General features: G+C 65.6%; 9 protein-coding genes across 9 annotated transcripts in view; 4 read left to right on the top strand and 5 right to left on the bottom strand.

Moving 5' to 3' along the window:
- The window catches only part of EMIHUDRAFT_109073 (hypothetical protein), a gene marked incomplete at both ends in the record, with an annotated part of 5,816 nt that extends 4,984 nt beyond the window's left edge, over positions 1–832 (bottom strand). Inside the window, 2 exons of the mRNA XM_005791425.1 lie at positions 129–148; positions 202–832. Of these exons, the coding sequence (XP_005791482.1) occupies positions 129–148; positions 202–832 (651 nt within the window). The remainder of the gene's footprint in view (positions 1–128; positions 149–201) is intronic.
- An 805-nt stretch (positions 833–1,637) lies between these two features.
- EMIHUDRAFT_109074 (hypothetical protein) lies at positions 1,638–5,052 on the bottom strand (the record flags this gene model as incomplete). Its single annotated transcript, XM_005791426.1, has 3 exons — positions 1,638–1,930; positions 4,032–4,308; positions 4,597–5,052. 3 exons carry the CDS (start codon positions 5,050–5,052, stop codon positions 1,638–1,640), a joined length of 1,026 nt encoding a protein of 341 aa, XP_005791483.1.
- Positions 5,053–5,652: 600 nt separating this feature from the next.
- EMIHUDRAFT_109075 (hypothetical protein) lies at positions 5,653–6,637 on the top strand (the record flags this gene model as incomplete). Its single annotated transcript, XM_005791427.1, has 2 exons — positions 5,653–6,387; positions 6,428–6,637. 2 exons carry the CDS (start codon positions 5,653–5,655, stop codon positions 6,635–6,637), a joined length of 945 nt encoding a protein of 314 aa, XP_005791484.1.
- Positions 6,638–9,235: 2,598 nt separating this feature from the next.
- Positions 9,236–10,060, bottom strand: EMIHUDRAFT_70064 (hypothetical protein; the record flags this gene model as incomplete). The annotated part of the gene is made up of 1 exon (XM_005791428.1): positions 9,236–10,060. One exon carries the CDS (start codon positions 10,058–10,060, stop codon positions 9,236–9,238), a length of 825 nt encoding a protein of 274 aa, XP_005791485.1.
- Positions 10,061–10,944: 884 nt separating this feature from the next.
- On the top strand, positions 10,945–11,415 carry EMIHUDRAFT_109077 (Hypothetical protein; the record flags this gene model as incomplete). Its single annotated transcript, XM_005791429.1, has 1 exon — positions 10,945–11,415. The coding sequence occupies one exon, from the start codon at positions 10,945–10,947 to the stop codon at positions 11,413–11,415; it is 471 nt and encodes a 156-aa protein (XP_005791486.1).
- A 1,378-nt stretch (positions 11,416–12,793) lies between these two features.
- EMIHUDRAFT_466741 (hypothetical protein) lies at positions 12,794–17,120 on the bottom strand (the record flags this gene model as incomplete). The annotated part of the gene is made up of 6 exons (XM_005791430.1): positions 12,794–12,935; positions 15,091–15,760; positions 15,852–15,996; positions 16,261–16,412; positions 16,537–16,777; positions 16,896–17,120. The coding sequence occupies 6 exons, from the start codon at positions 17,118–17,120 to the stop codon at positions 12,794–12,796; spliced, it is 1,575 nt and encodes a 524-aa protein (XP_005791487.1).
- Positions 17,121–17,765: 645 nt separating this feature from the next.
- Positions 17,766–18,059, top strand: EMIHUDRAFT_58926 (hypothetical protein; the record flags this gene model as incomplete). The annotated part of the gene is made up of 1 exon (XM_005791431.1): positions 17,766–18,059. A coding segment is annotated over one exon (294 nt), but the record flags the coding sequence as incomplete, so codon positions are not given.
- Positions 18,060–19,074: 1,015 nt separating this feature from the next.
- EMIHUDRAFT_439971 (hypothetical protein) lies at positions 19,075–20,017 on the top strand. The gene is made up of 3 exons (XM_005791432.1): positions 19,075–19,602; positions 19,716–19,841; positions 19,874–20,017. Exons 1-2 carry the CDS (start codon positions 19,393–19,395, stop codon positions 19,839–19,841), a joined length of 336 nt encoding a protein of 111 aa, XP_005791489.1. The 5' UTR covers positions 19,075–19,392; the 3' UTR covers positions 19,874–20,017.
- Positions 20,018–20,113: 96 nt separating this feature from the next.
- Positions 20,114–22,763, bottom strand: EMIHUDRAFT_109080 (hypothetical protein; the record flags this gene model as incomplete). Its single annotated transcript, XM_005791433.1, has 6 exons — positions 20,114–20,289; positions 20,419–20,477; positions 20,846–20,995; positions 21,484–21,623; positions 21,934–21,959; positions 22,235–22,763. The coding sequence occupies 6 exons, from the start codon at positions 22,761–22,763 to the stop codon at positions 20,114–20,116; spliced, it is 1,080 nt and encodes a 359-aa protein (XP_005791490.1).
- Between the last annotated feature and the right edge of the window lie 2,048 nt (positions 22,764–24,811).

Consider the following 24,811-nt stretch of genomic DNA (forward strand, 5'->3'; position numbering starts at 1 on the left):
GCGTAGCAGCGCGGGGGGGTGAAGACGGTGGTGGAGGCGGCGGCGGCCAGGCGGGGGCGGAGGGGCGAGCGCACCCACGCGGTCGGGGAGGGAGGGGGGGGGAGGGGGGGGGGATCGCGACGAGACACCGGCTCAGGAGGAGGAGGCGCTGGCAGAGGCGTGGGGGCTGCTGGGCGCGAGTGGGCGGGGAGAGGAGAGCACCGAGCGACTCTCTGCAGGCGCGGAGAGCGACGGCGAGCTTGTCGCGCGCGGCGCTGTACTCGCCCGACCCGATGTGCGCGCAAGCCAGGTTGTACGCCAGCTCAAACTGCTCCGCCTCGAGCCCCGCGGCGAGCGACGCGCCGTACGACGTCGCCGCCGCCGAGTCGCGAGAGAGCACCAGCGAGGCGAGCACGTTCGTGTAGTGCTCGGCGGCGGTGCCGTCCCCCTCGGAGGCGGCCTGCTCCGCCGCCGCCCGGAACAGCCGCGCCGCCTCGCCGTACTCGGCCTGTCTGTACTTGATCTGCGCCGCGAGCGTCTGCTCGGCGCCGCTCGCGCCGCTGAGGTCCGCCGGCAGCGCCCGCATCGCGTCCGCCTCGCGGCCGAGCTGGTAGAGGGCGTAGGCGCGCTCGTACCGCGCCGGCTCGCCCAGCTCCGCAGCCAGCGCCTCCGCCTCGCCGTACCGGCCGAGCTCCACCAGGCAAGTGAGCTTTGCACGCAGCGTCTCCGCATCCTCGGGCGCGAGCGCGAGCACGCGCTCGCAGGCGGCGAGCAGCGGCGGGAGAGCGTCCTCCGAGCCGGCACGAGCCTCCTCGACGTACCGCGACACCTCCGACAAGAGCGCCTCCTGCATAACGATGGCTCGGCCCTGTTCTCGCGGCGGCTGATAAAAAGAATTCTTCGGACCGCCATCCGCTTCAAACCAGCGCACCACACCCCTCTCCTTAAAATCCCTGTGTGGTGGCGGCGTGCCGTTCTCCCATCCCTCCCTTGGGATTCTGTTTTCTTTCTTTCTTTCTTTCAAACCAGTGTATGAATGAAACGTTGAGATGCGTGCCCCAGGAGGCCCTAGCCCTTGGGATGGGGAGGGGCTACTCGCGGGCCTTCATTCAGAGAGAGATTTTTTTGAAAACCCTGGAGGCCCTCGAGCACACCACGTGTGCACCAGCGCACCTCGAAGAGCGGTAGCATGATGTCGAAGGCCTCATCGCTCTGCGGCGCCTGCGGCGCCATGGTCAGCGGGCAGCAATTGCGATCCACGAAGTTTTTCAAAGGACGCGTGGGACTGCTGGAAAGTTCCGAGAAAAAGTGAAAAACTCCCTCGCCGCCTCGCCGTCCCCACCCGGCAGGCGTCTCGCCGCTTTCTTTATAATTTGGGTGCGTTCTGCAGTTAAGGGGTAACCTCCGGTACACCGTACACGGAACCATCCCTCGGTGCTCGGAGACCTAGCTCCGAGTACAGGGGGCGTGTCCTGCAGTTAAGCGGGGAAACCTGCGTGGACGTAACGTGGGTCTAACCCTCGGGTCGCCCGAGCCTGACTGTTCTTCACTTTCCTACATACATACATACAGAGCTCGCGTTCAACCCCTAGTTCTTTCCACAAGTTCAATCGATCGATCGCGATTTTCTTGGTCTTCAACTCTCTCCCAGCTGCGTGCTACTGCTCCAGCTCCAGCCAAACGACGGAATCGACGCGGAGAGCGTGGCACTCGAGAATATAATGCTGCAGTTCGCCGAGCTGGCGGCCCGAGCGCATGTTGTCGAAGCCCATGAAAGGGAAGGCCATGGGAGTTCGCCGAACTGCACCCAGAAAGGAGTTCCCGTTGTCGCCGCGCGCAAGCGAGCCGGTGCCGGCGGGGATTTCGTGGCACAGCACGAGCATCTTTTCGTCGTGCTCGTTGAGCGCATCGAAGAGCGACGCCGCCTCCGGCAGGTGGCAAAAGTAATCGCCTGGACTCGGGGCGGAGGGTGCGGGACGGTGGGAGGGGGGTGGGGCTTGGCCCCGGGGAGTGGGGAGAGAAAGGGCGCCGCGCGGGGCGGGGTGGGCGGCGGAAGCGGGTCGCCTGCCAGCGACTCAACGTGACAGATGGCGGCCACCTGTACACACAATCAGTGCTGACTTGGCGACAGCTATGACTGACGATGACGTTGCGCGCGACGGTCACCGTTCCCCGCTTGTCCGATTCGACGATCTGGTAGGCGGCTGTGGGCGCAGAGGTCACCTGTCGGTGGCGGCGTGGGCGTAGCGCCCATCAGTGCACAGCGGGCTGGCACAAAGTGCAGAGGCGAGGAGAGACGAGGGCGCAGGGGCGACGCGGGAGGGGCGGGGCAGGAGGGCGGGCCGGGAGGAACAGGGCGGAGGGGCGGAGGGGCGGCGCCTTAATGGGCGGCTCGGCGGTCGGCCCCGCGTTCTCGGCGACCCACTCGGAATTCTTGGCGGTCGAGTTGGAGCAGAGGAAGGTGGGTGCAGGGGAATTCCCCCTCGAAGCGACCTCGGTTCCTCCCCGGGGAACTACCTGGAACAAACTGTCGAAGAACAAACTGTACATTCGCTGAGATACTAGTGCGATGGTCGGATCGTCGCCCTGCCCCTTGCACGGTTGCGCGGCCCCAACCAGAAAGGTTGGATCGTCGGCTTGTCCCGCGCACGGCACCACACCGGCGCAGACTGCCTGCAGGCTGGCTGGAAGTGACTCACCGAGCTCCGGCAGTGGTCCCAGGACCGCGCCCGTCAGCTCCTCTTCGCTTGATATGCGAACCGTCGTTTGAGATGGCGGTAAGGGACTGAAGCCAACCGCCGCCGCGGCGAGGATAGGCAGCATAAACCTGTATCCTCTTGCGCCCCTAACGACTCGTGGCCGAGGTCCCGGACTCACAACCGGTGTATCCCTGCAGGGTTCGGGTTGCTTGGCGTCAGGGGTCTGCGACGCAGGCGTCCACCTTAGGGGACCCCTAGGGTTCTGAGGGCCGGATTTTTTTAAGACCTTTTAAGAGATTGGCGGCTCCAGAGCCGCCTCGGTGCGTTTAAGAGATTGGGCCCATGCTGCCGCTCCCATTTAAGAGACCATTTAAGAGAATCGCACACCGCGCCCAACCTGAGCCATTTGAGCCTAGAGCGTTTAAGCGCGGGGGGAGGCTGGCGGGCGGGCGGGCGAGCGAGCGGGCGGGCGGGCGGCAGAGAGCGAAGCGCTCTCGGGGCCGAGCGAAGAGCTTTCGCCGCCCGTCGGCAAGTTTTGAGTATAGACCATTCATTGGTGTGATCGCGTTTAAGGGCGCGGGGAGGCTGCCGAGTCGTTTGACCGTTTAAGACCGTTTAAGGAATCGGCGGCCCAGCAGCTCTTAAAACTTGCCTAGGCAAGTTTTAAGCCGTTTAAGCCGCAGGCGCCCCAGGGCCCACCCTTTTAAGCCTAGGGGTCCCCTAAGGCGTCCACCCATACCGCGCTGGTGTCCAATCCGAGGTTAATTGTTCTTCACCTTCCTACCTAACCTAACCTAACCTCCACTGTAGGTAGGTAGCGCGTGTTTTTCTCCCGGACCAACCGCTGTGGGTTAGGGGAGAGCGCTTCGCGCCCCATAGCGCATAGGCGCACGAGCTGCCCCGCAGAGAAGATGACAGCCTCTGCGCTGATAGGCACGCATTGTGCCGCCACGTACCCCTTTAAGTTCCGCAATGGCGTAAATTATACTGCGCTCATGTACAAACTAATTTACAATTAGTTAAATTACTCGGCTGCAGCAGCGCACTCACGGCGGCGCTTCCACCGCCGCTCCCTTCGTAAAAGGGGTCCAGGAGTCAGTCGTGGACTGGGCGGCTCAACGGTGCTGAGTTGCACGACTGGTACGGCGGTACGCCACACTGCCAGCGTGCCGGTAATGGCGAGCGCGCAGCACAGCGCAGCACTCTTCAGGCCGCTGCCTTCCTCGGCGCTCATCAGCGATGAGCGGGCAGGGGCTCCACACACCAGCGCTTCGGCTTAGTGGCGGTTCAGCTAGGTTCATTGTATACAGCTTGCCTTTGAGTAGTCAGGCAATGCTTCAATATTTGTCAGACCGTCTTGCGGTGTCTTTAAAGTCTTGCAAGTGCTGCGAAGAGATGCTACGGGGCCGTAAATAGCAGTATAGTCCGTCTTGCCCAGGCCCACATTGTCCAGCGGCCACTTGAACCCCGGCTCGCAATAGCCCGCCTCCCACGCCCACACGTCGCGTGGGTCGTGCTTCGCAATAGGCACTGGGAAGCTCTTGACACCCGCCTGCTTGGTGAGCAGCGAGATTGCAGCCTGATCGTGGCGGTGATCGCAGAAGGCTGCATCTTCGTGCTTGGCGTGAGCCTGCTTGCACGAGTCTCGATAATTCACGAAGTCTGTGTTTGCGAAGAGCGACGTGCTGGCATTCCAGCGCTGAAGAAGCTCGAATGCCGCAGGCTCTGCTCGCATTCCAATAATGCCTGCCCAAGAAGTGGCACTATCAAGTTGGGCGTCCGTCGCCACGAGTGCCCTGACCATCGAGTGCTGTGTCCACGCGCGATCACGAAAGCATGGGCTGTGAAAGGTAGCGAAGCTGCCCTTGACTTGCTGGGCGAGGCAGAAGAGTGGCTGCAACGACCGCGCTGGGCTCACAGGCGTATCGCGGTCAAGGTAGTAGAGAACATCCCCAGCGGGCAGAGCGCGTAGCCGCATCATGATGATGTGTGGCTTCCACTGCCAGAAGCCGATCCCGAGAGTCCTGAAGAGCTCCCTTGTGCGCATCGAGGGGGGAAGGTGGTTTGCATCGAGTGCTGTGCAGCTGTCCGTACTGGAATCTCTTCGAACTATTGCACATAATGTGTGCGCTGCTGCGCGAAAGCTGCCGTGGCTGCCAAACGTGAGCACGTGGAACCCAACCTTCTTGGTGCAAATGGCCTCATGCTTCACAGCCAGCGGTCGCCGTTGCTGCTGCCAGTAGTAGACAGACGAGCGCTCAAAGAGTGCGCCACCAGCAACGCCACCACATGCGAGCCGCGCCTCGGCGGCGTCCGTCACGTTGAAAAGGACGTGCCGACCTTCTGTGCCGGTGAGGCACCGGAGCGTGCACATTCAGCCGCCGCCGCCGCCACAACGACGACAAGGCCGTGGGGCTTCCGCCGCAAGTATCACGCGCACAGTGGTAAACCAAACATATTCCCGTGGTTCTAGAAGGAGGCGTAGAGGGCAGCTCAACCCTCAACCCCTCAACCACCGGAGTGCCGATTATACGTTCGGCGCGCGAAAACTCAAACGCGCCGTTGGCCATCATAAATGTCTCGCGCCGACCCCCGTCTCTTCGGCCTCGACCATCTGTGTAGCGCGCTGTCGGCTTGTGCGCTGAGCAGCGAGGAGCGCGCCCTTCTACTCACCGAAGCCGAGAAGCTCGTCGGTATTCTTCGAGGCAAACGAGGAGAGGACGAGGATGACGAGCCCGCGGTCGGCCTCATGGCGTTGAATGACCATGAGCTTCAGGCTATTGCCATCGCCACAGCCATGGACGACCTTGAGAGCGTGGGAAACGGCTGGGGCCCGAGCGTCGGCACGAGGGATCTAATGTGCATAGCGTTGACGTGCCGACGGCTGCGCGACATTGTATTCGCCATCTGTCCGCCGCGCTATGGCGGCCACGGGGGTTGGCAACTGTCACCACGCGTGCTGACGGTGATTCAGATGGGCTCGGCGTCCGTGGCGCGTCTCGAACTTGCCATCGAACTGGGTCTGCTGGACTGCGGCGACTCTATCGACCTGACAGACCTGTGCGTGGAGGCCGCCGCGTTCGGAAGGCGGAAAGTGCTTGAGCGAGCGGTCGCGGAGGGTGTGCGGTGCTCGACATACGATTTCGACGAGGCGCGTGTCCCACTCGTGCGAAGCACCAAGGTCCTCCGCGGCGCCGCGTACGGTGGGCAGCTCGACACCATGCAATGGCTCGCCTCGTGTGGCAGTCGGCCCGATGGCGGCGTCATGGAGGCGGCCGCGAGAGCGCGGAGTCGCGAGGCGGTCATATGGCTGCGGGAGCAGGGCTGCGAGTGGGACGAGATGGACCATGCTGGCGCCGTCGAGGTGGGCAGTGCCATCAACGGCTCTCTCGAAGGCTACTGTTTCTATGGGCCGTGGAGCGGGCGAGAGCGGCCAGCGGACCTCTCCTTTGTTCGCTGGCTGCGGGAGCTCGGCGCGCCGTGGTCGTCCCACACGCTGAGCCGGTTGATCGAGTGCGCGCATGTGGACATGCGCGACCTCCACTGGGCGGTGGCCGATGACTGCCCGCTGAGCGACGGGGCAGGGCTGAGTGCGGCGACGGCCGGCCGCGTTGACATCCTCTCGTGGCTGGACGCGCTCGATGCGCTGCCACGGAGCAAGAAGCTCACGCAGGCCGCGGCGTCCGGCGGCCACCTGGAGCGATTCTACGTTCACTGGAGCACCACGCGTGGTTGCATGGCTGCGGCAGCACGGGCACAGCCAAGTGGACTGGAGCGAGGCGCAGTGGGAGCCCCACCGCAAGCGGAAGCAGATGATGTACGACGTGTACTACCAGACGTGCAACTACACCAACGACTCTGCGGATGATGATGATGACGTGTCCTCAGTCGACTGGGTCGACGCGATCACACCCAGGGCCGGTGATGACTATGAACAGTTTGGGTACGATACCGTCTGACTACAATACCTCCGCCGTGGCACTGCCCAATCTCATATGGGGCGGGCGGCGGCGCCCCTCTCCGCGCTCTCATGCGCACGTCCCGCCCCCGCGAGGGCGCCGTAAACGCCCGCGCCGAGAGAGAGAGAGAGAGAGAGAGAGAGAGAGAGAGAGAGAGAGAGAGAGAGAGAGAGAGAGAGAGAGAGAGAGAGAGAGAGAGAGAGAGAGAGAGAGAGAGAGAGAGAGAGAGCCAGAGAGAGAGAGAGAGAGAGAGAGAGAGAGAGAGAGAGAGAGAGCCAGAGAGGCCTTGTGGAGGTTGTGCCCCGCTGGCCGCCGCGCCGCGCGGGCGGCCCTTCAACCACACGGTGACGCACACACGCCGGCGCGCGCCCTGAATCTCTCCTCTCTTTCTCACTTTTTATGGAGGGATATTCTTAGTACGGCTCTAAGCCGGCATGCTGTGCATGCGCGGCCGTTCAGAAACCCTCCCTCGCTCAAATGCGTCTGGCCTTGCGCTGCATCCTGCAAGACACCAAGAGAGTAAATAAATAAAAAATAACGAAGTAAAAACGGACACCTCTACTCGTACTCTGTGAGATGGGTAAAAAGCTAAAAGGAACAGGCCCCCGCCCGTGCGATCTTTGTGCAGGGTTCTTTGTGGGTGTGGTCGGCGACTAGCCGGGGTCGTCCTCCCGATGGTTGGTGGGCGAGAGACCGACCCTTGAGCTTATTATGGAAGCTCTCCCTAGAGAGAGGAACCCGGCGCTACCAAGCCACCAGTATCTGTAGCGTGCCCTAGAGGGTCTAGCACTTGGCCAGCTGGCCCTCCCACCCTATCCGGATCTTGACCTCTCCCGAGTCGGTCGCACTCCTATATCAGCCACGCGCCCCTCGCCCCCCTCTCACTCCCGCGACCACACCTCGATCTTCTTGGGCAGCAGCTGGTTCGACAGGTCCTCTCCATGGCCTAAGCGGCTGAGTCCGCCAGCGCCCCAGCTCCAGACTGCGCCGTCGGCGGTGATGGCGAGGCTGTGGCCGCCTCCAGCCGACACAGAGACGACGCGCTGGCCAGCAAAGGCCTCGACCTTCTTTGGCAGCATCTGGTCCTGCTCGTCGTCGTGGCCCAGCTGGCCTGAGTCTCCATCGCCCCAGCTCCAGACGGCGCCGTCGGCGGTGAGGGCGAGGCTGTGAGCGGCTCCAGCCGACACAGCGACGACGCGCCGCCCAGCAAAGGCCTCGACCTTCTTGGGCAGCAGCTGGTGCTGCTCGTCGCCGTGGCCCAGTTGGCCAGCGTATCCCATGCCACAGCTCCAGACGGCTCCGTCGGCGGTGATGGCGAGGCTGTGGCCGCCTCCAGCCGACACAGTGACGACGCGCCGCCCTGCCAACGCCTCCACCTTCTTCGGCAGCAGCTGGTCCTGCTGCTCGTCGCCGTGGCCCAGCTGGCCATAGGCTCCTGCGCCCCAGCTCCAGACGGCACCGTCGGCGGCGAGGGCGAGGCTGTGGAACGGTCCAGCCGACACAGCAACGACGCGCCGTGCAGCAAAGGCCTCGACCTTCTTGGGCAGCAGCTGGTTCTCCTCGTCACCGTGGCCCAACCGGCCCTCGCCTCCCCAGCCCCAGCTCCAGACGCTGCCGTCAGCGGTGAGGGCGAGACTGTGCACGGGTCCAGCCGACACAGCGATGACACGCTGGCCAACAAAGGCCTCGATCTTCTTGGGCAGCAGCTGGTGCTGCTCGTCGCCGTGTCCCAGCTTGCCGTCCCCGCCGCTGCCCCAGGACCAAAGGGCGCCGTTCGCGGAGAGAGCGAGGCTGAAGTAAAATGACGCCGCCACACCGATCGCGCGCACGCCTCCGGAGGGCGGGAGACGGGTCGGCGTCTTAAGCTGCAACACGCCCTCGCCGTGGCCGAGAAGGCCTGGACACTCCTCCTCCTCGTCCTCCTCGTCCTCCTCCTCGTCCTCCTCGCCCTCCGCTGCCGCGCCGCATGACGAGAGCCGCCCCTCGCCGTCGATAAAAACGCTGTGCCGTGCGCCCGCCGCCAGCCTCGCCGGCGGGTTAGCCTCGCGCAGCAAGGCATAGAAGCACAGCCACCGCACGGCGCAGCCCTCGCCCTCTGGCTGCGCCGGCGGCTCGTAGCCGGCCTCTTGCAAGCGCAAGCGGATGCCCTCCAGCGCCAGCGAGGCGTGGAAGAGGAGCGAGACGGCCGCGGCGCGAGCGATGTCGGCGGGGTCGCAGCGAGAGACGACGCGCACGAGGAGCTCCGTGGGGAGGTCGAGGAGGCGGGCGGGCGGCGGCGTGTTTGGCGCGGGGGCGGCGGCGGCGGAGGCGGGGGCGAGGCGGCGCGAGCGGCGGCGCGGCGGGGCAGACATCGCGAGAAAAAGAATTTCGTGGCGCGAGTCAGTCCTTTTCCTGCGAACGCGCACCCCCCCCCTAGCTAGGGGTCAGGGCTCTCTACGGCTCTAGCCCGTAGCCCGATGCCGATCATCCGGCTCGCTGGGTGCGCTTCTTAGCTCCCCGGCCCTGGATGTGAGGTTAATAACTGCACTCCAAGTGCTCCAAGTGCGGAGGGGCGGGGTGCGCGCTGTTCATCACTGCTCTATTTATTTATTACAAAAATTATTTATCGCGCAGGAACGACCTGAAGTGGGCAAGCGCTCCAGAGGGGCTGTTCCAGAACAGCGCGCCCGCGACGAGCGAAACTGGCGCCGGGCAGTACAGGCCGCACAAGTAGAAGAACGTCGACACGCGCCCGATCACCACCTGCCGCTCGGCTCGCAGCATCGCGAGCACTGCGCGCTCCGCCACCTGTGCGGCGCTCGTCGTCGGAAGTTTGAATATGAGGCCGTCCTCCGAGCCGCCCGCCTGCGCGAAGCCCGTGTCGGTTGCTCCCGGCAGCGCACAGGTGACGCCCACGCCCTTGAGGGCCAGCTCATAGTGCACCGCGTCGCACAGGTTTGACAGCGCCGCCTTGCTCGCACTGTAAGCTGCGTTGAATGGCTGGCCCGCAGAGCCGACGATCGAGCCGATCACGAGCACGCGCCCTTGGCGGCGCGCACACATCGGCGGCGCGAGCGTGCGTATGAGCTCGACGTGAGACGTGTAGTTGAGGCGGGCTGCCCACCGGTGCTCCTCGCGGCTGCACTCCACGAACTCGCGCCGGTCACTGGCTCCCGCTGCGCTCACCAGAGCCCCGCAGTACGCACCACGCTCTGCGAGGGCGCGGAGCACGGCCTCGCCGGCGTCGAGGGTGGCGTCGGCGAGGTCGAGTGGCAGCACACTCACAAGCACTCCGCCGCCACCCTCCGAAAGGAGCGCCGCCTGCACCTCCTTGAGCAGTGCCGCGCGCCGCGCGACGAGGAGCACGTTGAAGCCGCGACGCACGAGCTCGAACGCACACGCCTTGCCGATTCCCGAGGAGGCACCAGTGACCACCACGTACATATCACGGGCAGGCGAGAGGGGCAGCACGCGCGAGTACGTGAGGGAGATGGCGTGCCCGAGGAGCTGCAAACTCAGCGCCGCACCGAGTGCCACGAGGAGCACCGCCCTCGAGGACTCAGCCGGCGCAGCGGAGAGCCAGAAGAAGAGGCCGGCGGAGAGGAGCAGCGTCGTGGGGGGTGACATCTTGCGTTGACCGGGGGACGAAAGCTGACGAAAGCGTGGTTGCGCTCGCCTAGCTAGCAGAGCTTGGCAACCTTAGTGGCCGCAGGCCACACGCCCGTGTAGGGCGTGAACTAGTCGCGCGCGTAAGCGCGCGAAGAAAATTTTCAGAGATACGTACGTACTTTCCCTGGGTAAGGCCTTGTTTTCACGTCCTTAGCGAGTGATGCGATCACGTTCTTGTTTTGCCCAAAACAAGAACGTACTCGCACGTTCTTATTGATTGGCTGTGGCGTGTGTGGGGTGGTGGGTGGGTGGGAGAGAGAGAGAGAGAGAGAGAGAGAGATAAAACTTCTGTGATGCCATGCGTGACCTAGTAGTGTCCCCAGCTATGGGCGTGTCCACGTTGGAGCCAGGTGTGGTGTGGGCGCGAGAATAGCTCCGCCGTTCATGGAGGCAACCGATGCGAGTCGACTGGTGTGTGTCGTCGTGGTTTCGTATCAAGAATTCTCTCTCTCTCTGGGTGGGTGGGTGGGTGGGTGGGTGGGGGGGCTCTCGAGGTCGGCGTGCGTGGGTGGGGTGGGTGCGCCGTGGGTGCGCTGTTTGTGTACATCTGAACAAGTGCTCCAAGGGGGACTAATTTCTTTTTCGCACAAGGTGTAAAATTCTTTTTCGCAAGACCGTACAATCACGACCGTGTCTTCGAGCGACGCAGTTTGCCAACCATGTCTGGCCCTCGAGCGTCTGCTTGGTTCTTGCGGATGCAGGCGGCCATGATTGAGGACCGCCAGTCGAAGACGCTGCTGGCTGACGAGACTGTGCAGCGGCTGCGGGCGCATCGGCAGCGGCAGTGGCAGAAGGTGGCGGCAGACTTCAACAAGCGTCTGGACGAAGCGAATGAGCGCGCGGACGCATCAATCGCAGCGTGGCTCGCGGCTCACAAGGAGCGCGTCGCGCTTGGCATGACGACCGACGGTGGGACCACGACCGACCACTGCGACACCGAAGGCATGACCGAGGAGGTCGCGGACGAGAACGCGCCGCTGGTGAACGGCCAGGATACGTTTGGGCCGAGGGCGGCCGTTTCTCTGCGTAGATTAGGGCCAGGATTAGGGCCAGGAGCCGCCGGCGTCCGGCGTGCGAGGCCCGGCTCTTGCGCACCGAAGCGAGCGGAGCGAGCCGAAGAGAAAATTTGAGGATAAGGTCGTACTTGCATGTATGTACGTCCCTGTTTTGACAGTACGTACGTAGTGTCGAAGTACGTCCGTGGTTGAGCTGAGGCGCACGTACGCGAGGGTCGCTAGCGTGTCGTCAGCAAGGGCGTGTGGGCTGGGGGCATTTCCGCCCACGTTCTTGCGATACGTACTTGATTTCACGGTCGTGAAAGCAAGGTTGCCAAGCTCTGCTAGCTAGCTCGCTGCCGTGAAACAGTGCAGGTAATCTCGTCGTCAGCTGTCGCGATGCACCCGAAGGGGACACCAGCGCCAACATCATCGGTGGAGGTACAAGTGTCCGACACGAGAGTGGACCTGAGCAACGACATGACTTGGCGACAAATGATCGGAGTGGGCGTCAGAAGACTCGTCCTTGCGCGAGGAGAGCTCGATAAACTCGAGGGGCCAAAATATGCCGCGGGCGAGGAGGGCAGAGACCAGAGTTGCGCCGAAAGGCGGGAGAAGCAGCGAGAGCGAGGGACCGGCAGGCGGCGGCGCCGTCGCAGGATGAGGCAGAGGAGAGCGACGCGACAGAGGAAGAAGCGACAAGAGAGAGAACGACGAGAGTGGGACGACCGCGAGGTGGCATGAAGGCTGCAGCGAGAATCGGCGAGAGACTGCGAAGAGAGATAGGAAGAGGCGGACGCCCAAGGGTGGGCGACGGCTAGCGCATCACACCCCTCCCCTTATTAAAATCCCTGTGTGGTGGCGGCGTGCCATCCTCCCATCCCTCCCTTGATTGTCCGTTTTCTTTCTTAAAATCTTGTCTGTCGTGTGAATCGTGCGTGTGCGACAGGCTTTGGTTGTAAAATTCTTAAAATCCCAGTCGTCGGCAAAAATCTAAGAAACCACGGCGCGCCGCAGGCGCGGCCCCGAGAAAAGGCGCCAGACACGAGTGTTGATGTTGACCTTGTGGTACATGATCTCCTTCGCCTGGATCTCCAGGGTGTGAGGAGAGAGGGAGGATGGGCGGTGGCGAGAGCGGTGGGGAGGGTGGGAGGTGGGAAGCCGCATGGCGGCGGCGGCGGCGGCGGCGGCGGCGGCGGTGTGGCGGGGGCCGGCGGCGAGGGCGGTGGCGTGGCGAGGGCGTGGAGACGAGGGCGGCATCAACGGGCGGCGGCCACGGCGAGGGACGGGGCGGCTGGAGAGTGAGGTGCGATGCAGCCGCGCACGGCATAGGCTGGCCGATGGCAGCGAGGAAGGCAGGCGGGGCGGATGTGGGGGCGAGCCTCGTTGGCGATGCGGTCCTTCTTCTCCACCTTGGTCGGTGCCTTGTTCTTCTCCTTCTTGGCCTCGTGCTGCGCCTGAGGCGCGCGGGGGCGGGCGTGAGCGGCGGCGGCGGCGGCGGCGGCGGGCGGCGTCACTCGGCCCTCGGCCCTCGGGGCGGCTCGCCGGCCGCGGCGTCCGCGGCGGGCTTTGGCTTGGGCGAGTAGGCTAGCTTACGGGTCGCCGGCGTGGAGCCGTCCGGGTCCGCATCCAATGGCAATGCAAAATGCCCAGATCTAGCCGCAGCCCGCGCAATTTAGAGTACAACTTAGCACAAGACCTCCAGAAGTAACTCAGAGAGTGGCCCCAAATTCCAGATGCAATGCACCCACAACAAAGAACCCACAGACACGGGCCAAAACCCCAGCCAAATGCACATCCCCCCACAAGACCCAGAAGCCGACAGAGGCGACCCCACAGAGAAACGTGCCAACCAATGCGATGCGCACAAATGCTCAGTAGGCCCCTCACTCTCCCTCGCAAGCACCATCCCGCTATAGCTACACGATGGGTGGAGAAAAGTCGGAGAGCTGGATGATCTGGGCGCCGCGGTCGACGTAGCTCGCGACGATGGCGTAGGCCCGCCCGGCAACCACAAACGTGGCGACGCCGTGCGGACTATCCAGCTCGTCGAAGCCGTTCACCCCGTCGGTGACGCTCGCGACGGCGACGGGGGAGGACGGGTCGGTCAGCTCGATGATCTGAGCGCCGTCGCTGGTGCTCGCGACGATGGCGTAGGTCCGCCCGGCCACCACAAACGTGGCGACGCTGATTGCACCAGCCAGCGCGTCGAAGCCGTTCACCCCGTCGGTGACGCTCGCGACGGCGACAGGGGAGGACGGGTCGGTGAGCTCGATGATCTGCGCGCCGCCATCATTCCAGCTCGCGACGATGGCGTAGGTCCGCCCGGCCACCACAAACGTGGCGACGCTGATTGCACCAGCCAGCGCGTCGAAGCCGTTCACCCCTTCGGTGACGCTCGCGACGGCGACGGGGGAGGACGGGTCGGTGAGCTCGATGATCTGAGCGCCGTCGTCAATGGTGCTCGCGACGATGGCGTAGGTCCGCCCGGCAACCACAAACGTGGCGACGTCGACTGCACCCGACAGCGTGTTGAAGCCGTTCACCCCGTCGGTGACGCTCGCGACGGCGACGGGGGAGGACGGGTCGGTGAGCTCGATGATCTGCGCGACGCTGTCAACGCGGGCCACCACGATGGCGTAGGTCCGTCCGGCCACCACAAACGTGGCGACGCCACGTGCACCATCCAGCGCGTCGAAGCCGTTCACCCCTTCGGTGACGCTCGCGACGGCGACGGGGGAGGACGGGTCGGTGAGCTCGATGATCTGCGCGCCACCAGCGTAGCTCGTGACGATGGCGTAGGTCCGCCCGGCCACCACAAACGTGGCGACGCCACGTGCATTATCCAGCTCGTCGAAGCCGTTCACCCCGTCGGTGACGCTCGCGACGGCGACGGGGGAGGACGGGTCGGTGAGCTCGATGATCTGCGCGCCGTAGTCAGCGGCGCTCGCGACGATGGCGTAGGTCCGCCCGGACGGCGAGGGCGGCGGCAGCGAAGGCGGCGGCGGTGAAGGCGGAGGCGGCGAGGGCGGCGGCGGCGAGGGCGGCGGCGCCGCCGCCGGACGATATCGGCAGCACTGTGAGCAAACGTTTGGGGACCAAAAGCAGCAGCTGTCTCCGCTCCGAGCCTCGACCGGATATGCGCCACTACACGTTTGGTCGGCACACGTGTCTATGCCATCGCAATCCAGGTCAGCCGTGCTTGCCACGTGGTATTTCCTATCGCCCTCTCCCAGGTTGTCCTCTGCCCCTTGACCATCGTGCGTGAGCATCCGCCTCGTGGCCAGCGGCGGAGGGGCAGGAGGCGGCGGAGTGGGAGGCGGCAGCGTGGGCGGCGGAGGCGCCGGTGGCGGCGTGGGCGGCGGCGGCGACGGCGAGGTGGAGGGCGGCGGCGGCGTGGGCGGCGGAGGCGCCGGTGGCGGCGGCCCCACCACAAACGTGGCGACGCCATGTGCACCCTCCAGCTCGTCGAAGCCGTTCACCCCTTCGGTGACGCTCGCGACGGCGATGGGGTTCGGAAGCACCATCTGCGGGGGCGGCGAAGGATTCGGGATCGACGGCGGCGGCGTCGACGGCGACGGCGGCGGCGTTGGCGGCAACGGCGACGGTGGCGTCGACGGCGGCACCATGCCCACGAACTTCCGAACCGCCTCGAGCTCCTCCCTCACACTCGCGAGCCCCTGCGAGACACCGTCCTTCAGCTGCTCCGTGACGAACTCAGTGAAATTGTCGCGAAGCGCTTCGATCCGCTCGGTGACACTCTCCCCGTCCGCCGTGACAAAGTCCGTCGCGTGCAGCTCGCCGCTGCACGTCAGCTTGCCGCCCCCCTCGCCGGTCAGGCGGGTCGGCGTCAGGTCGGGCGTGCGACTGTTGAAGGAGAGCGTCGCTTTCCTCCCCGTGATGGCGAACTCGGTCTCGTCGCCAGTCGCGGAGGAGAGCTGCCGCCGCGCCGCTGCCGGCGGGCGAGCCGCGGCCGCCGGCGGGTTGGGCGGGGCCAGCTTGTCGCGGAGCGCGCCGATCTCGGCGTCCTGCGCTGCGAGCCCCTTTTCGCACGCCCCCACGCGCGCCTCCAGCGCCTCGAGGTCCGCGGCGCTCACCAGCTCGACCACCTCGCCGCCGGCCGACATCTGGACCTGCTTGTGGTCCGTCTTGCTCTTGCGCGCGGCGAGTAGCTCGGCGATCATCTCGTCCTTCTTCTTCATCTCCTCCTTGAACGCCTCGTCCTTCTTCTGCGTCTCCTGCTCCTTCTTCTGCGTCTCCTCGTCCTTCTTCTGCATGTCCCTCTTGAACACCGCGAGCTCGGCCATGATGCTCTTCAACGTGACGGGGCTCTCGCCGCCAGCCGCAGCCTCGGGCGAGTCCTTCGGCGCCTCGCCCATGATCGTGTCGGCCGTCTCCGTCTCGTGCACGATGGCGTCCGAGCGGAGAGCCGCGAGCGGCGCCGGGAGGAGCTTGGTCGCGAGGAGCGCGGCGCCCGCGCCTGTGCGTACGAGGGAATGGGCGTTAGCATGCGGCTGCTGAGTGGAGCCTCTCCCTCTCCCCCCTCCCCCCTCCCTCCGCGGTGTGCGCACCGGCAGGCCAGAAGGTGAGGGCGGAGCAGCCCAAGGCCAGCACCGCTGCGAGGAGGACGCAAACGCCCATCGTGCGCGTGTGCGAGGCGTGCTTGGCGAGGCAGTTCTTGCGCGGGAGCAGCGAGGCGTCCTTGCGGTCGGCCGCCTTCGAGAAGGGAGGGGGGAGGGGTGGGGGGGATGAGAGGAGGGGGGGGCGGGGAGGCGGGGCGGCGGGGATTGCGGAGGGGGGGTGGGGGGTGGGGGTGGGGAGGGCGAGGGTGGGGAGGCGCATGACGGCGGCGGCGGCGGCGGCGTGGGTGTGGCGGGGGCCGGCGGCGAGGGCGGCAGCGTGGCGAAGGCGTGGAGACGAGGGCGGCAGCAACGGGCGGCGGCCACGGCGGCTGGAGAGTGAGGTGCGATGCAGCCGAACACGGCATAGGCTGGCCGATGGCAGCGAGGAAGGCAGGCGGGGCGGATGGGGGCGAGCCTCGTTGGCGACGCCGGCGGCGCAGTCCTTCTTCTCCGCCTTGGTCGGCGCCTTGTTCTTCTCCTTCTTGGCCTCGCCGAGCTGCGCCTGGAGCGCTCGGGGGCGGGCGTGAGCGGCGGCGGCGGCGGCGGCGGCGGTTGGGTTGAGGGGGGGGCGGGCGGCGTCGCTCGGGGCGGGTGCGCGGAGGAGGGAGAGGTGCGGCGCAGCCACAAAAGGCACAAGGCAGAAGCTCTCGACGGTGTTGAGGGAGTTTGGGCGGGGCGAGGGAGGACGGGGGCTCCTCAGTCTTCATGTCGGCCTGCGGCGCGCCCTTCTCCTCGGTCTTCTCCTCGTCGGCCGTGGTGAGGAGCGCAAAGGAGTTGGGGCTGGGCCGGTGCTCGCCGGCGGCGGCGTCCGCGTCGGGCTTGGGCTTGGGCGCGTAGGCTAGCTTGCGGGTCGCCGGCATGCAGCCCTCCGCATCCTGCGTGGGAGGGGTGGGAGGGGGGGGCGACGGGAGTGGGTGGCGGGGGAGGCGGGGCTGGGAGGCGGCGGGGCGGAGGGTAGGGCCAGGGTTCGCAGCTCGCCGGTCCCGGGGCGACCGGCCGCGTAGAGAGCGCCTTCGCGCGCAGCGCGTACGCGTCTCCCCCTCGTACGACGATGCCCGACACTTGCTTCGCCTTGGGCGCGGTCTTCAAGGCGGGCGTGCCGGCGTCGGCGGCTGCGGCGGCGGCCGGTTCCGCCGGCGCCGAGCCATCGAACTTGAAGTCCGCCCAAAAGCGGCTCGGGGCGTCCTTGGCGTCGACCCGCGCCGTCGGCTTGCACATTGAGAGGTTGAGGGACACGCGGGCACCGAGGCCGCCGCTTGCGACCGGCTTGGCGGAAGCCTTGATGAACGTCCGGCGCGAGGGCGGGACGAGCTTAACGTCGTCGCGCGGGAGCGACGAGGTCACCTTGCTGCTGAGGTCACGCCGTGCGGGTGGCGCCCGGGTTGGGATCCCTAACGAACCCTAACCCTAACCCTAACCCTAACCCTAACCCTAACCCTAACCCTCGGCTGTGGGTCAGGCTGTGCTGTATAAGGCGCGCGAGACTGGGTGCTTTGCTACCTTGCTTGCTTGTGTCTCCCGTGGCCGGGACGGTTGGTTGGGTGGTGGGGGTGGGTCGGTCGGTCGGTCGGTGGGGGTGGGTTCCTCGCCTCATCAGCCGGGCGTGAGGTGGGTGGGGCTGGGGGTGGGTGGGTGGTTCCAAGCCTCAGCCGGGCCGTGAGGTGGGCGGGGTGGGGGCGGGGTAGAGGCACGTGGTGAGAGAAAAAACGCAACGCGTTGTCGCAGTTTTCGCAGGGATGGTGCTGGAATTCTCGTTCCATGCGGATAGCCTACATCGCCGCCGGCCTCGCCGTGGCCTGGACGGTGGACAGGCTCGACGCGCGACTGAACCCAACGGCGACCCGCTCTCCTCTCCGTCTCGCCGTCCTCCGGCTTGGCCTGACCGAGCCGGCGTGGACGTCGCCGCTCAACTTCGGCGTGAGGGACGGCGCCTTCGCCTGTGCTGGATGCAGTGCGATCCTCTTCGACTCGTCCGCCAAGTTTGACTCTGGCACGGGCTGGCCCTCGTTCTGGAGGACTGCAGCGGAGAGCGCCGTCGGCTACCGGGAGGAGTACGCCGGCGGCGGCTACTTGGACGGCGGCAGCGTCCGCTCCGCGACCGAGGTGCACTGCGAGGCGTGCGGCGGCCACCTCGGCCACGTCTTTCTCGACGGGCCAGCCATTGAGGACACGGCGCCCGCGCTGGCCGTGCCGCCGTCAGACCCACGGGCGGGTGCGCGGCGGCCGCGCTTCTGCGTCAACGGCGCGGCGCTCCGCTTCCGCGCCCGAGTGGCGTGAGCGCACGCGCATGCGCTAGTCTGCGAGGCCTTGCTATATGAGTGTGTCTAGTTGAGTTCTGCTCACCTCTGCGGCGCGACGTGGATTGCGCTTGTGTAGTGTATATGTTGCAAGGGGAGAGCTCAGCACCACCGCGTGGGCGACGACAGGGCTTGGGCTATCAACGGAGGAGCAGGAGGTTGTACAACCATCCCACTCGACGACATCGGTGATGGGGCCTCTAGCTACGCCGATAACAAAACAAAACAAAACACCGAGCGCCGCGCAGGCGCGACACACACTTTCACTTAATGCATGTTATGCTCAAGTCAACCCGACCGGCGGTGGTGGCACGGACGACTTTGGCGGCAACTACCCAACGATTTCGGCTCCGACACGTGGACGGCCTGGACGCGCTTTCCGACTCGGACTGAATTTACCGTCGAGGGCCAGCAGCGGCCCGCCCTGCATGACCCCGTGGCTCACACCGCCAGGGCCAGAGGAGCGACGCCACAAGGATGCCCCCTCCACCTCGTGCAGCCTGCCGCGCTGCCTCCACGTGTTCGCGATTAATAATTGAAAAAGTGGCATGTGCCCAGGTCGTCGGTGGTATAGCCCGCGTGCACGTTAACTTATAATTAGACTTGCCTCATGCAGACTTTCTTTTTTTTCGTGTGTCAGAGATTGGGTCTTCAAGCAAATCTTCCCCTCAGCTTGGAGCACTTGGAGTGCAGTCATCAACCGCACATAACTAATAAAAAATCAATTCAGGGGTATGGCGCCTTTGGAACCGACCGAGATCTCATTAGGTCTACTCGAGTATTCGTGCACGCCAAAATCGGATAGGATTCCTCGGGCTCAGCATTCGATGAAGAGAGCCTTCTCATGCCCGAACCTGGTGCTCGTCGAGAAGTATAGCACGGGGGGAGAAGGGTGTGACACCAGCGAGGGCAGCGAGGACAGCGAGGATCTGGCATCAACTCGATACGATTCGCCGAGCCCCCTCCCGATTTTCGTCGCCCGTTCGCAATCGCTCAGCCCTGCCGTTGTCCCGCCCGTTGTCCACGCCTCGTTGAACACCGATGACGATGTCACCGCCCGCCACGGCTGGCCAACCGCCAAGAGGTCGCTCACCGCCTGCTTCGCGCACCGCCACCTGCCTCCGCCGCCCGACGCCAAACCTGCCTCTCCGATTCTCCGTCGAGTGATTAGCCTGCCCTTGGCTTGGGCGGAGATGAGGACGTCGCCGACCAACGACTTCGAGGAGGTCCTCGCGGCTACCAGCTCTCTCTCCCCCTCGTCCTCGAGGAGGTCCTCGCTCTCCTCGTCACCGCTCGGACCGGTGCGCGGCGCGAGGCCCAGTTCCAGTTCGGACCTGGAGCAGGTCGCCGTCCGAACCGGTTTCCGCCGCAATGTCTCCTTTGGCGAGGGCGTCGAGCTCGAGGTGACGCGCCCCCCTCTCCCACAGCCTCGCCGCCCCTCTTCTCTCCCTTGGCCTCCCGCCCCCCTGCCACACAGCAGTGGCCGACGCCCCTCCCCCTTTTCTGGAATGCGCAGAGCACCTTCCTCGTTCCGGATACTCACTACTCCTCGCAGAGCTTGAGCCGCGCCTATGGCGAGCCTTCCTCGTTGTCCGACAGCATGGTCGGCAAATTCCTCACCGTCATAGGCGTTGTGCCATAAGCCCTACCGTAGAGCCTCTTTTCCTAGACGTAGAGAGCACAAGCCATTTTGGCACATGCATGCCCATGGCCATACCGCATACGCGCTGTAGATCATGCAATTGCTTGTAGACTTGTCGTGGAGGCGCGAATCCATGTGGGCGCGAGAGAGCAGCAATAAAAAGAATTTCGTGCGCCGAAAAGCTTAAAAAATAATACAATCCAATCCTCTCGACTCTATCGTGAGCCTGCAGTCTCGTGTCGAGCGTCGAGGGTCGAGGGTTCTAGAGACTGCTACAACTCGTCCCGCGGCGCGACTTTGTCGTGCCCATCCCCTCCACCCCCCTGCCGCCGCTGCGCCCCCCCGATCCGCTGCGCCACGAGCAGCGCCGCATTCGCCCCGCTCACCGCTACCACCTCCATGGCCGACGTCGCGGCCTCGACGGCCGACGGGTGCAGGAGCAGCGCGCCTAAAAAGAAACACAGCGCGGGGGTGAGTCCTGTTTCCGACACCTCCGAAGGGTGCAGGGGCAGAGCGAGCCGGCCGCGGTCTCGTGCAGCACGAAGGTGCCGAGCCCACTCGGCCGGGGTCGGCTCACCTATGACCGAGTCCGGAGAGCCGGTCGATTGGCCAGCGAGGGGGGAGGGCTGCGACCAGCTAGGGGCGGCGCGGATCGCCTGCTCATTCACGAATCGATGCATTCACCGATGAATGAAGGAGTGGTCACATGGGCGATACCCCCTTCGAGGGCGGCTCGCCGGGTACGCGCCGGGAGCATCCCACACGTGCCGCCGCGTGAGGGCGTCGTCGTGGCAGAGAAAGAGCGGCGCGAGGCGCTCCTCCGACAGCGCGTCGCGCGAGAAGAGCTTCCACCGCGGGGTCGGCGACGTTGCGTACAGCCGGTCGCACGCGCCGGGGGAGCGGGAGGGGCCTGCCGAGAGATAGCCGAGTTTATAGCCGAGAGATGGCCGACAGATGGCCGAGAGATGGCCGAGAGATGGCCTGGCGGCGCTGCCTCGCCGAACCGCCCGATCGAGAGGAAGGGAACGTCGGCGTCGGCCGCGGTCAGCAGGTCCGAAAAGGCGGCGTTGAAGGCAAGCGCTTCCTCCTCCGTGCTAGCGCCGTCGTCTGCCTCGCCGTCCGCGCGGGCGCGGAAGAAGGCGGGGTCGAGCAGCCTAGCGGGGAATCGAGGGGAAAGGAAAGGAATCGAGGGAGAATCTAGACGAAACTTGGAAGGGACTTGGCGACCACAGCGGGAGACGGGGCCGAATACGTCCATGAGTGCGTCGTCCGCTTCTAGGGTCCAGCAGCCCCCAAACCAGCGTCACGTGAAGTCGCTGGTACTCCAACAGAGAGCATCGCTGCAGCAGACCGCCGCCGTCCGGTGCGGCGGCGCAAGGGGCAGAGTAGATGACGTGGTCGTAGGTCGCCGCCCCCTCCTCCCCCGCGGCGCCTGTGTACGAGAGCTCGGGCACCACTATTCAAACGATTAAGTCCCCCCCCCCCCCCCTTTTCCTGGCGGTGCCTGTGTACGAGAGGGTCAGCCGACCCCCTTCGCCCTCCCGCACCGCCCTGACGCTGTGCGACGTGCGGACCGTCGCATTCGAGGCCGCCAGCAGGCCGCGCGCGAGCGCGCCTAATTCAATTGTCATCAGCTCAGAACCTTTCAGAATCATCCACGCCAGCAGGCCGCGGCGCGAGCGCGCCGTTGCCGCCGACGACGCTGAACGCTGCCGACGAGCCGCCGGCGGCCAGCGGCGCCACGGCGGTGAAGCAGCAGAGGGCTCCGCTCGGTGCCCAAGCCTAGCAGTAGCATGAACTGATCCACTGATTCATCAACTCATTGATTGAGCTGTGGTACGCTCTGCGCCCAACCCTACCCACAGCCGACGCCAGGAGGCGCTACTGAGTGGGACCAAGGTGTGGGCCCGGTGGGCTCGGGGTGCTAACGCCTGCCCGCTGCTTCTCTTCCACCTGGTGGTGCGATGGGCTCCCCCCGTGGGGAGAGGCCAGCGTGCTGGCGGCTGCCCTCTGTAGCACCAGGTGTGCAAAGGAAAGAGGGGGCTCGGGGTGCTAACGCCTGCCCGTAGTTGTTGTGCATGAGTCCAGCCACCAGCTCCTCCACCAGCCGGCCCTCGCCTGTTCACGGCCACAGCCGTGAAGAGACGCTGTTCACAGCCACCAGCTCCTCCACCGCCGGCCCTCGCCCTCGCCCCCTACCCCCGCCTCCGCCATCGCCGCTGCGCAGGTCATGCGGGGCCACGCCTCCAAGCCCGCCTTCGTTAGCAGCAACCAACTAATTAGCTAACAAAGGAAGGGCATGCAGGCCAACGCCGCTGTGCTCGCCGCGGCAAGCAGGTCGTCGGCCTCGCGGAAGGCGCGCCTGGCGGATGAAACTCAACCAAAGAGTTCACTGATGTGAAGTGCGTGTGTATTTGGTCGCTGGCCCTCGCGGAAGGCGCGCCCGGCGGCTTGCGCCTCGTACAGCCGCGAAAAGTTGGAGATGAACTCGGACCCCCGCCGCCGAAGCCGGTGGAGTGGCCGCAGCCCGTACCGCGAGAGCAGCCGCCAGGCGGTCTGCACGCCGGATGGCGCCTCCTCGAACACAATCCGCCCGTTCGCGCCCACGATACCGAGCCTCCCGCCTCCGCGACCGCGTGCTTCACTGCGCAGCTGCCTGGAGAGGCCGAGTGCAGTCGCGGCCTCTGCAACGTACCGGTTCTGCACGATGGCCATCGAGGCGCCAAGCTCCACGGAGGCGTCACCCTCGCCGGTGTCGAGCGTCCTCCCGCCGACGGCCGATGACCTCTCGTATACGTCGATACGCACCGCCGGTGAAGCATTGCGCAGCCACCAGGCGGCAAAGGCGCCGCCGATGCCGCCGCCGATGATTGCCACGGAGGGAGTCGGTTGGATCGGCTGGGGCGCCTGCGACGCCAGCATGTCGTCGCTCGCAGGCACAGAATTTTTTTATCCTACCAAAAAGCTAGGCCCATAACGCCCTCTATGGAGAGATTTTTTCAAATTCTAAGCCGCTCCCTGTGTGGTGGCGGCGTGCCGTCCTCCCATGGGGCCACCAAAAATGTCAGCAGAGTCTCCTACGGGAATGTACGTAAGAGCTACATAGACTGAAAATCGCACTATTCTCGACGCGCGTCGAGATCCAAAACTCGACGCAGCCAAACTCCAAGCCCAAATCTGGCCAGCCCCATTCCTACCAACCGTCGGCTTTCGCCGCTTCCCGTTTCCTTGAGCACCAGGATGACAGAACTGGCATTGTGCAATCACCGTAATTTTATTCTTTTCGAGCGCCGTGGACTGACGTGGACTGCCGGCTCGATGCCGGCGGTCGACAACTGCCGTTCGAGCAGCGTCGGTTACCGCCGGCAAGATGAACTCACCTGAAGCTGAGCCGCGGCATGCCGCCCCGCCTGCGGCGTGCCGCCCCGCATGTGTAATGCAGCCCGAGCCAGTCGGCGCCCTCCAGGACGACAGCCTTCTCCTCTCCATCGCCGCGCACCCGCACCTCCTCTCCTCCCTCCTCCTCGCGCTGCCCGCCGCCGACATCGCTCGTCTGCTGTCCGTCTGCCCGTCTCTCCGCGCCGACGCCGCCACGCTCCTGCCCATGACGATGCGGCTCCGCGGCGTGACGCCCGGCTCGTCGCTCCGCGTTGTCTCGCGCGCCGAGGCGGCGCTGCTGCACGAGGACTTCTCCTCGGGCTTCTCCTCTCGCTGGGAGCGCGGCCCGTCGGCGCCGCCGCCCAGCCGCGCGGCCTACCGCCTTCTCGAGGTGACCCCAGGCCCTTCCCGGGGCGGCGGAGCCAGCTCGTCCGCTCCGGGTCGCGAGGCGCCTCTGGGCAGCTCAGCTGTCAGCTTCTCCCTCCCCCTCGCGCCGGGCTGCCGTGCCTTGCACGCCCCTTCTTCGCAGCAGCAGGGCGAGAGGGCGGAGGTGCTCCTGCTCGCAAAGGCGGCGGCGGGCAGCCTGCACGCGGCGTGGCGGGGCGTGGCGCAGTGGTGGGTTCAGCCCGCCGGCGACTTCCGTGGCGCCGCCTTTCGCGCCAGCGCCTCTGACCTCGTCCTCACCTTCCACCCGTCCTGGCAGCGCGGGGCTGCGTGGAGGCCGAGGTCGCATTCCAGCATTGCCACGACACCGCATATGCCTCCGTAGGGACCCGCCGCGGCCGCGCCATTTCCTGCGCGTCTGCGGCGGCTGGCACATGAACTTTAGCGGCTGCGTCCGCGAGTTTGGAGGCGCGGTGAGGCCCGGCCGCATCTCCTTCTCGTTCAGCCTCGCGCGCAAGAGCAGCACGCGCGCCTTCTTCAACGTCTACCTGTCGTCCGCGGCGGAGCGATACGCGGACGAGGTTCGCCGTTGCACTCTTTCGCCCCAGAGAGGCGCGTTGCGGACCTACCCGCGTCTTTCTTTCTTCCCCACAGGCGGTCTTTTACGCCGGCAGCCCGGACCACCCGCCCAGCCCGCCCGACGTCTTCACCTTCCTGGCGGGCACGCGGCTGGCTGCTCGCGACGGCTCGGCCGGGCTCATCGAGCGCACAGTTTACGAGACGGAGAACCAGCTGTGGCTGCCGTCAGGGCACAACGGATCCTGTCGAATCCGGCAGCCAGGGGCGCTCAAGGAGGGGCACGGCCCATTGCAAGACTTCCTGAGCCAGGAGGAGGCCGTGCAAGGCGACGGCTGGCAGCGCGTCCAGATGGAGTTCGACTGGGCAGCGATGCGCGTGCACTGCTTTGTCAACGGGGAGGTGATGCGGAAAGAAAATGCCTTTTTGCCAGGAGTGAGTAGACTCGAACAGCTTGCCGGACTGATTGGGCCAGAAGCGCTCCCGTTTGGGCCAGAAGCGCACGAGACGGTCAGCGAGGATGAGGGCGGGGCGCTGCACGCCTCGCTGCGGGGCGGCTTTCGGCGGATCTACCTCTTCACCTGGCTTGAGGCGGACGGCGACCCCGAGGAGGCGCCCGAGGTGCGGATCGG

The sequence above is a fragment of the Emiliania huxleyi genome (genome assembly GCF_000372725.1).
Source record: "Emiliania huxleyi CCMP1516 unplaced genomic scaffold EMIHUscaffold_113, whole genome shotgun sequence".
NCBI classification, from domain to species: domain Eukaryota; phylum Haptophyta; order Isochrysidales; family Noelaerhabdaceae; genus Emiliania; species Emiliania huxleyi.

What these genes read in the sequence shown, in the direction of transcription:
- EMIHUDRAFT_439971 (XM_005791432.1), top strand. Translation starts at nt 19,393, where the DNA reads ATGAGGACGTCGCCGACCAACGACTTCGAGGAGGTCCTCGCGGCTACC. An exon ending in GCGAGGGCGTCGAGCTCGAG is followed by an intron (nt 19,603 to 19,715) that starts GTGACGCGCCCC and finishes TGGAATGCGCAG; the next exon opens with AGCACCTTCCTCGTTCCGGA.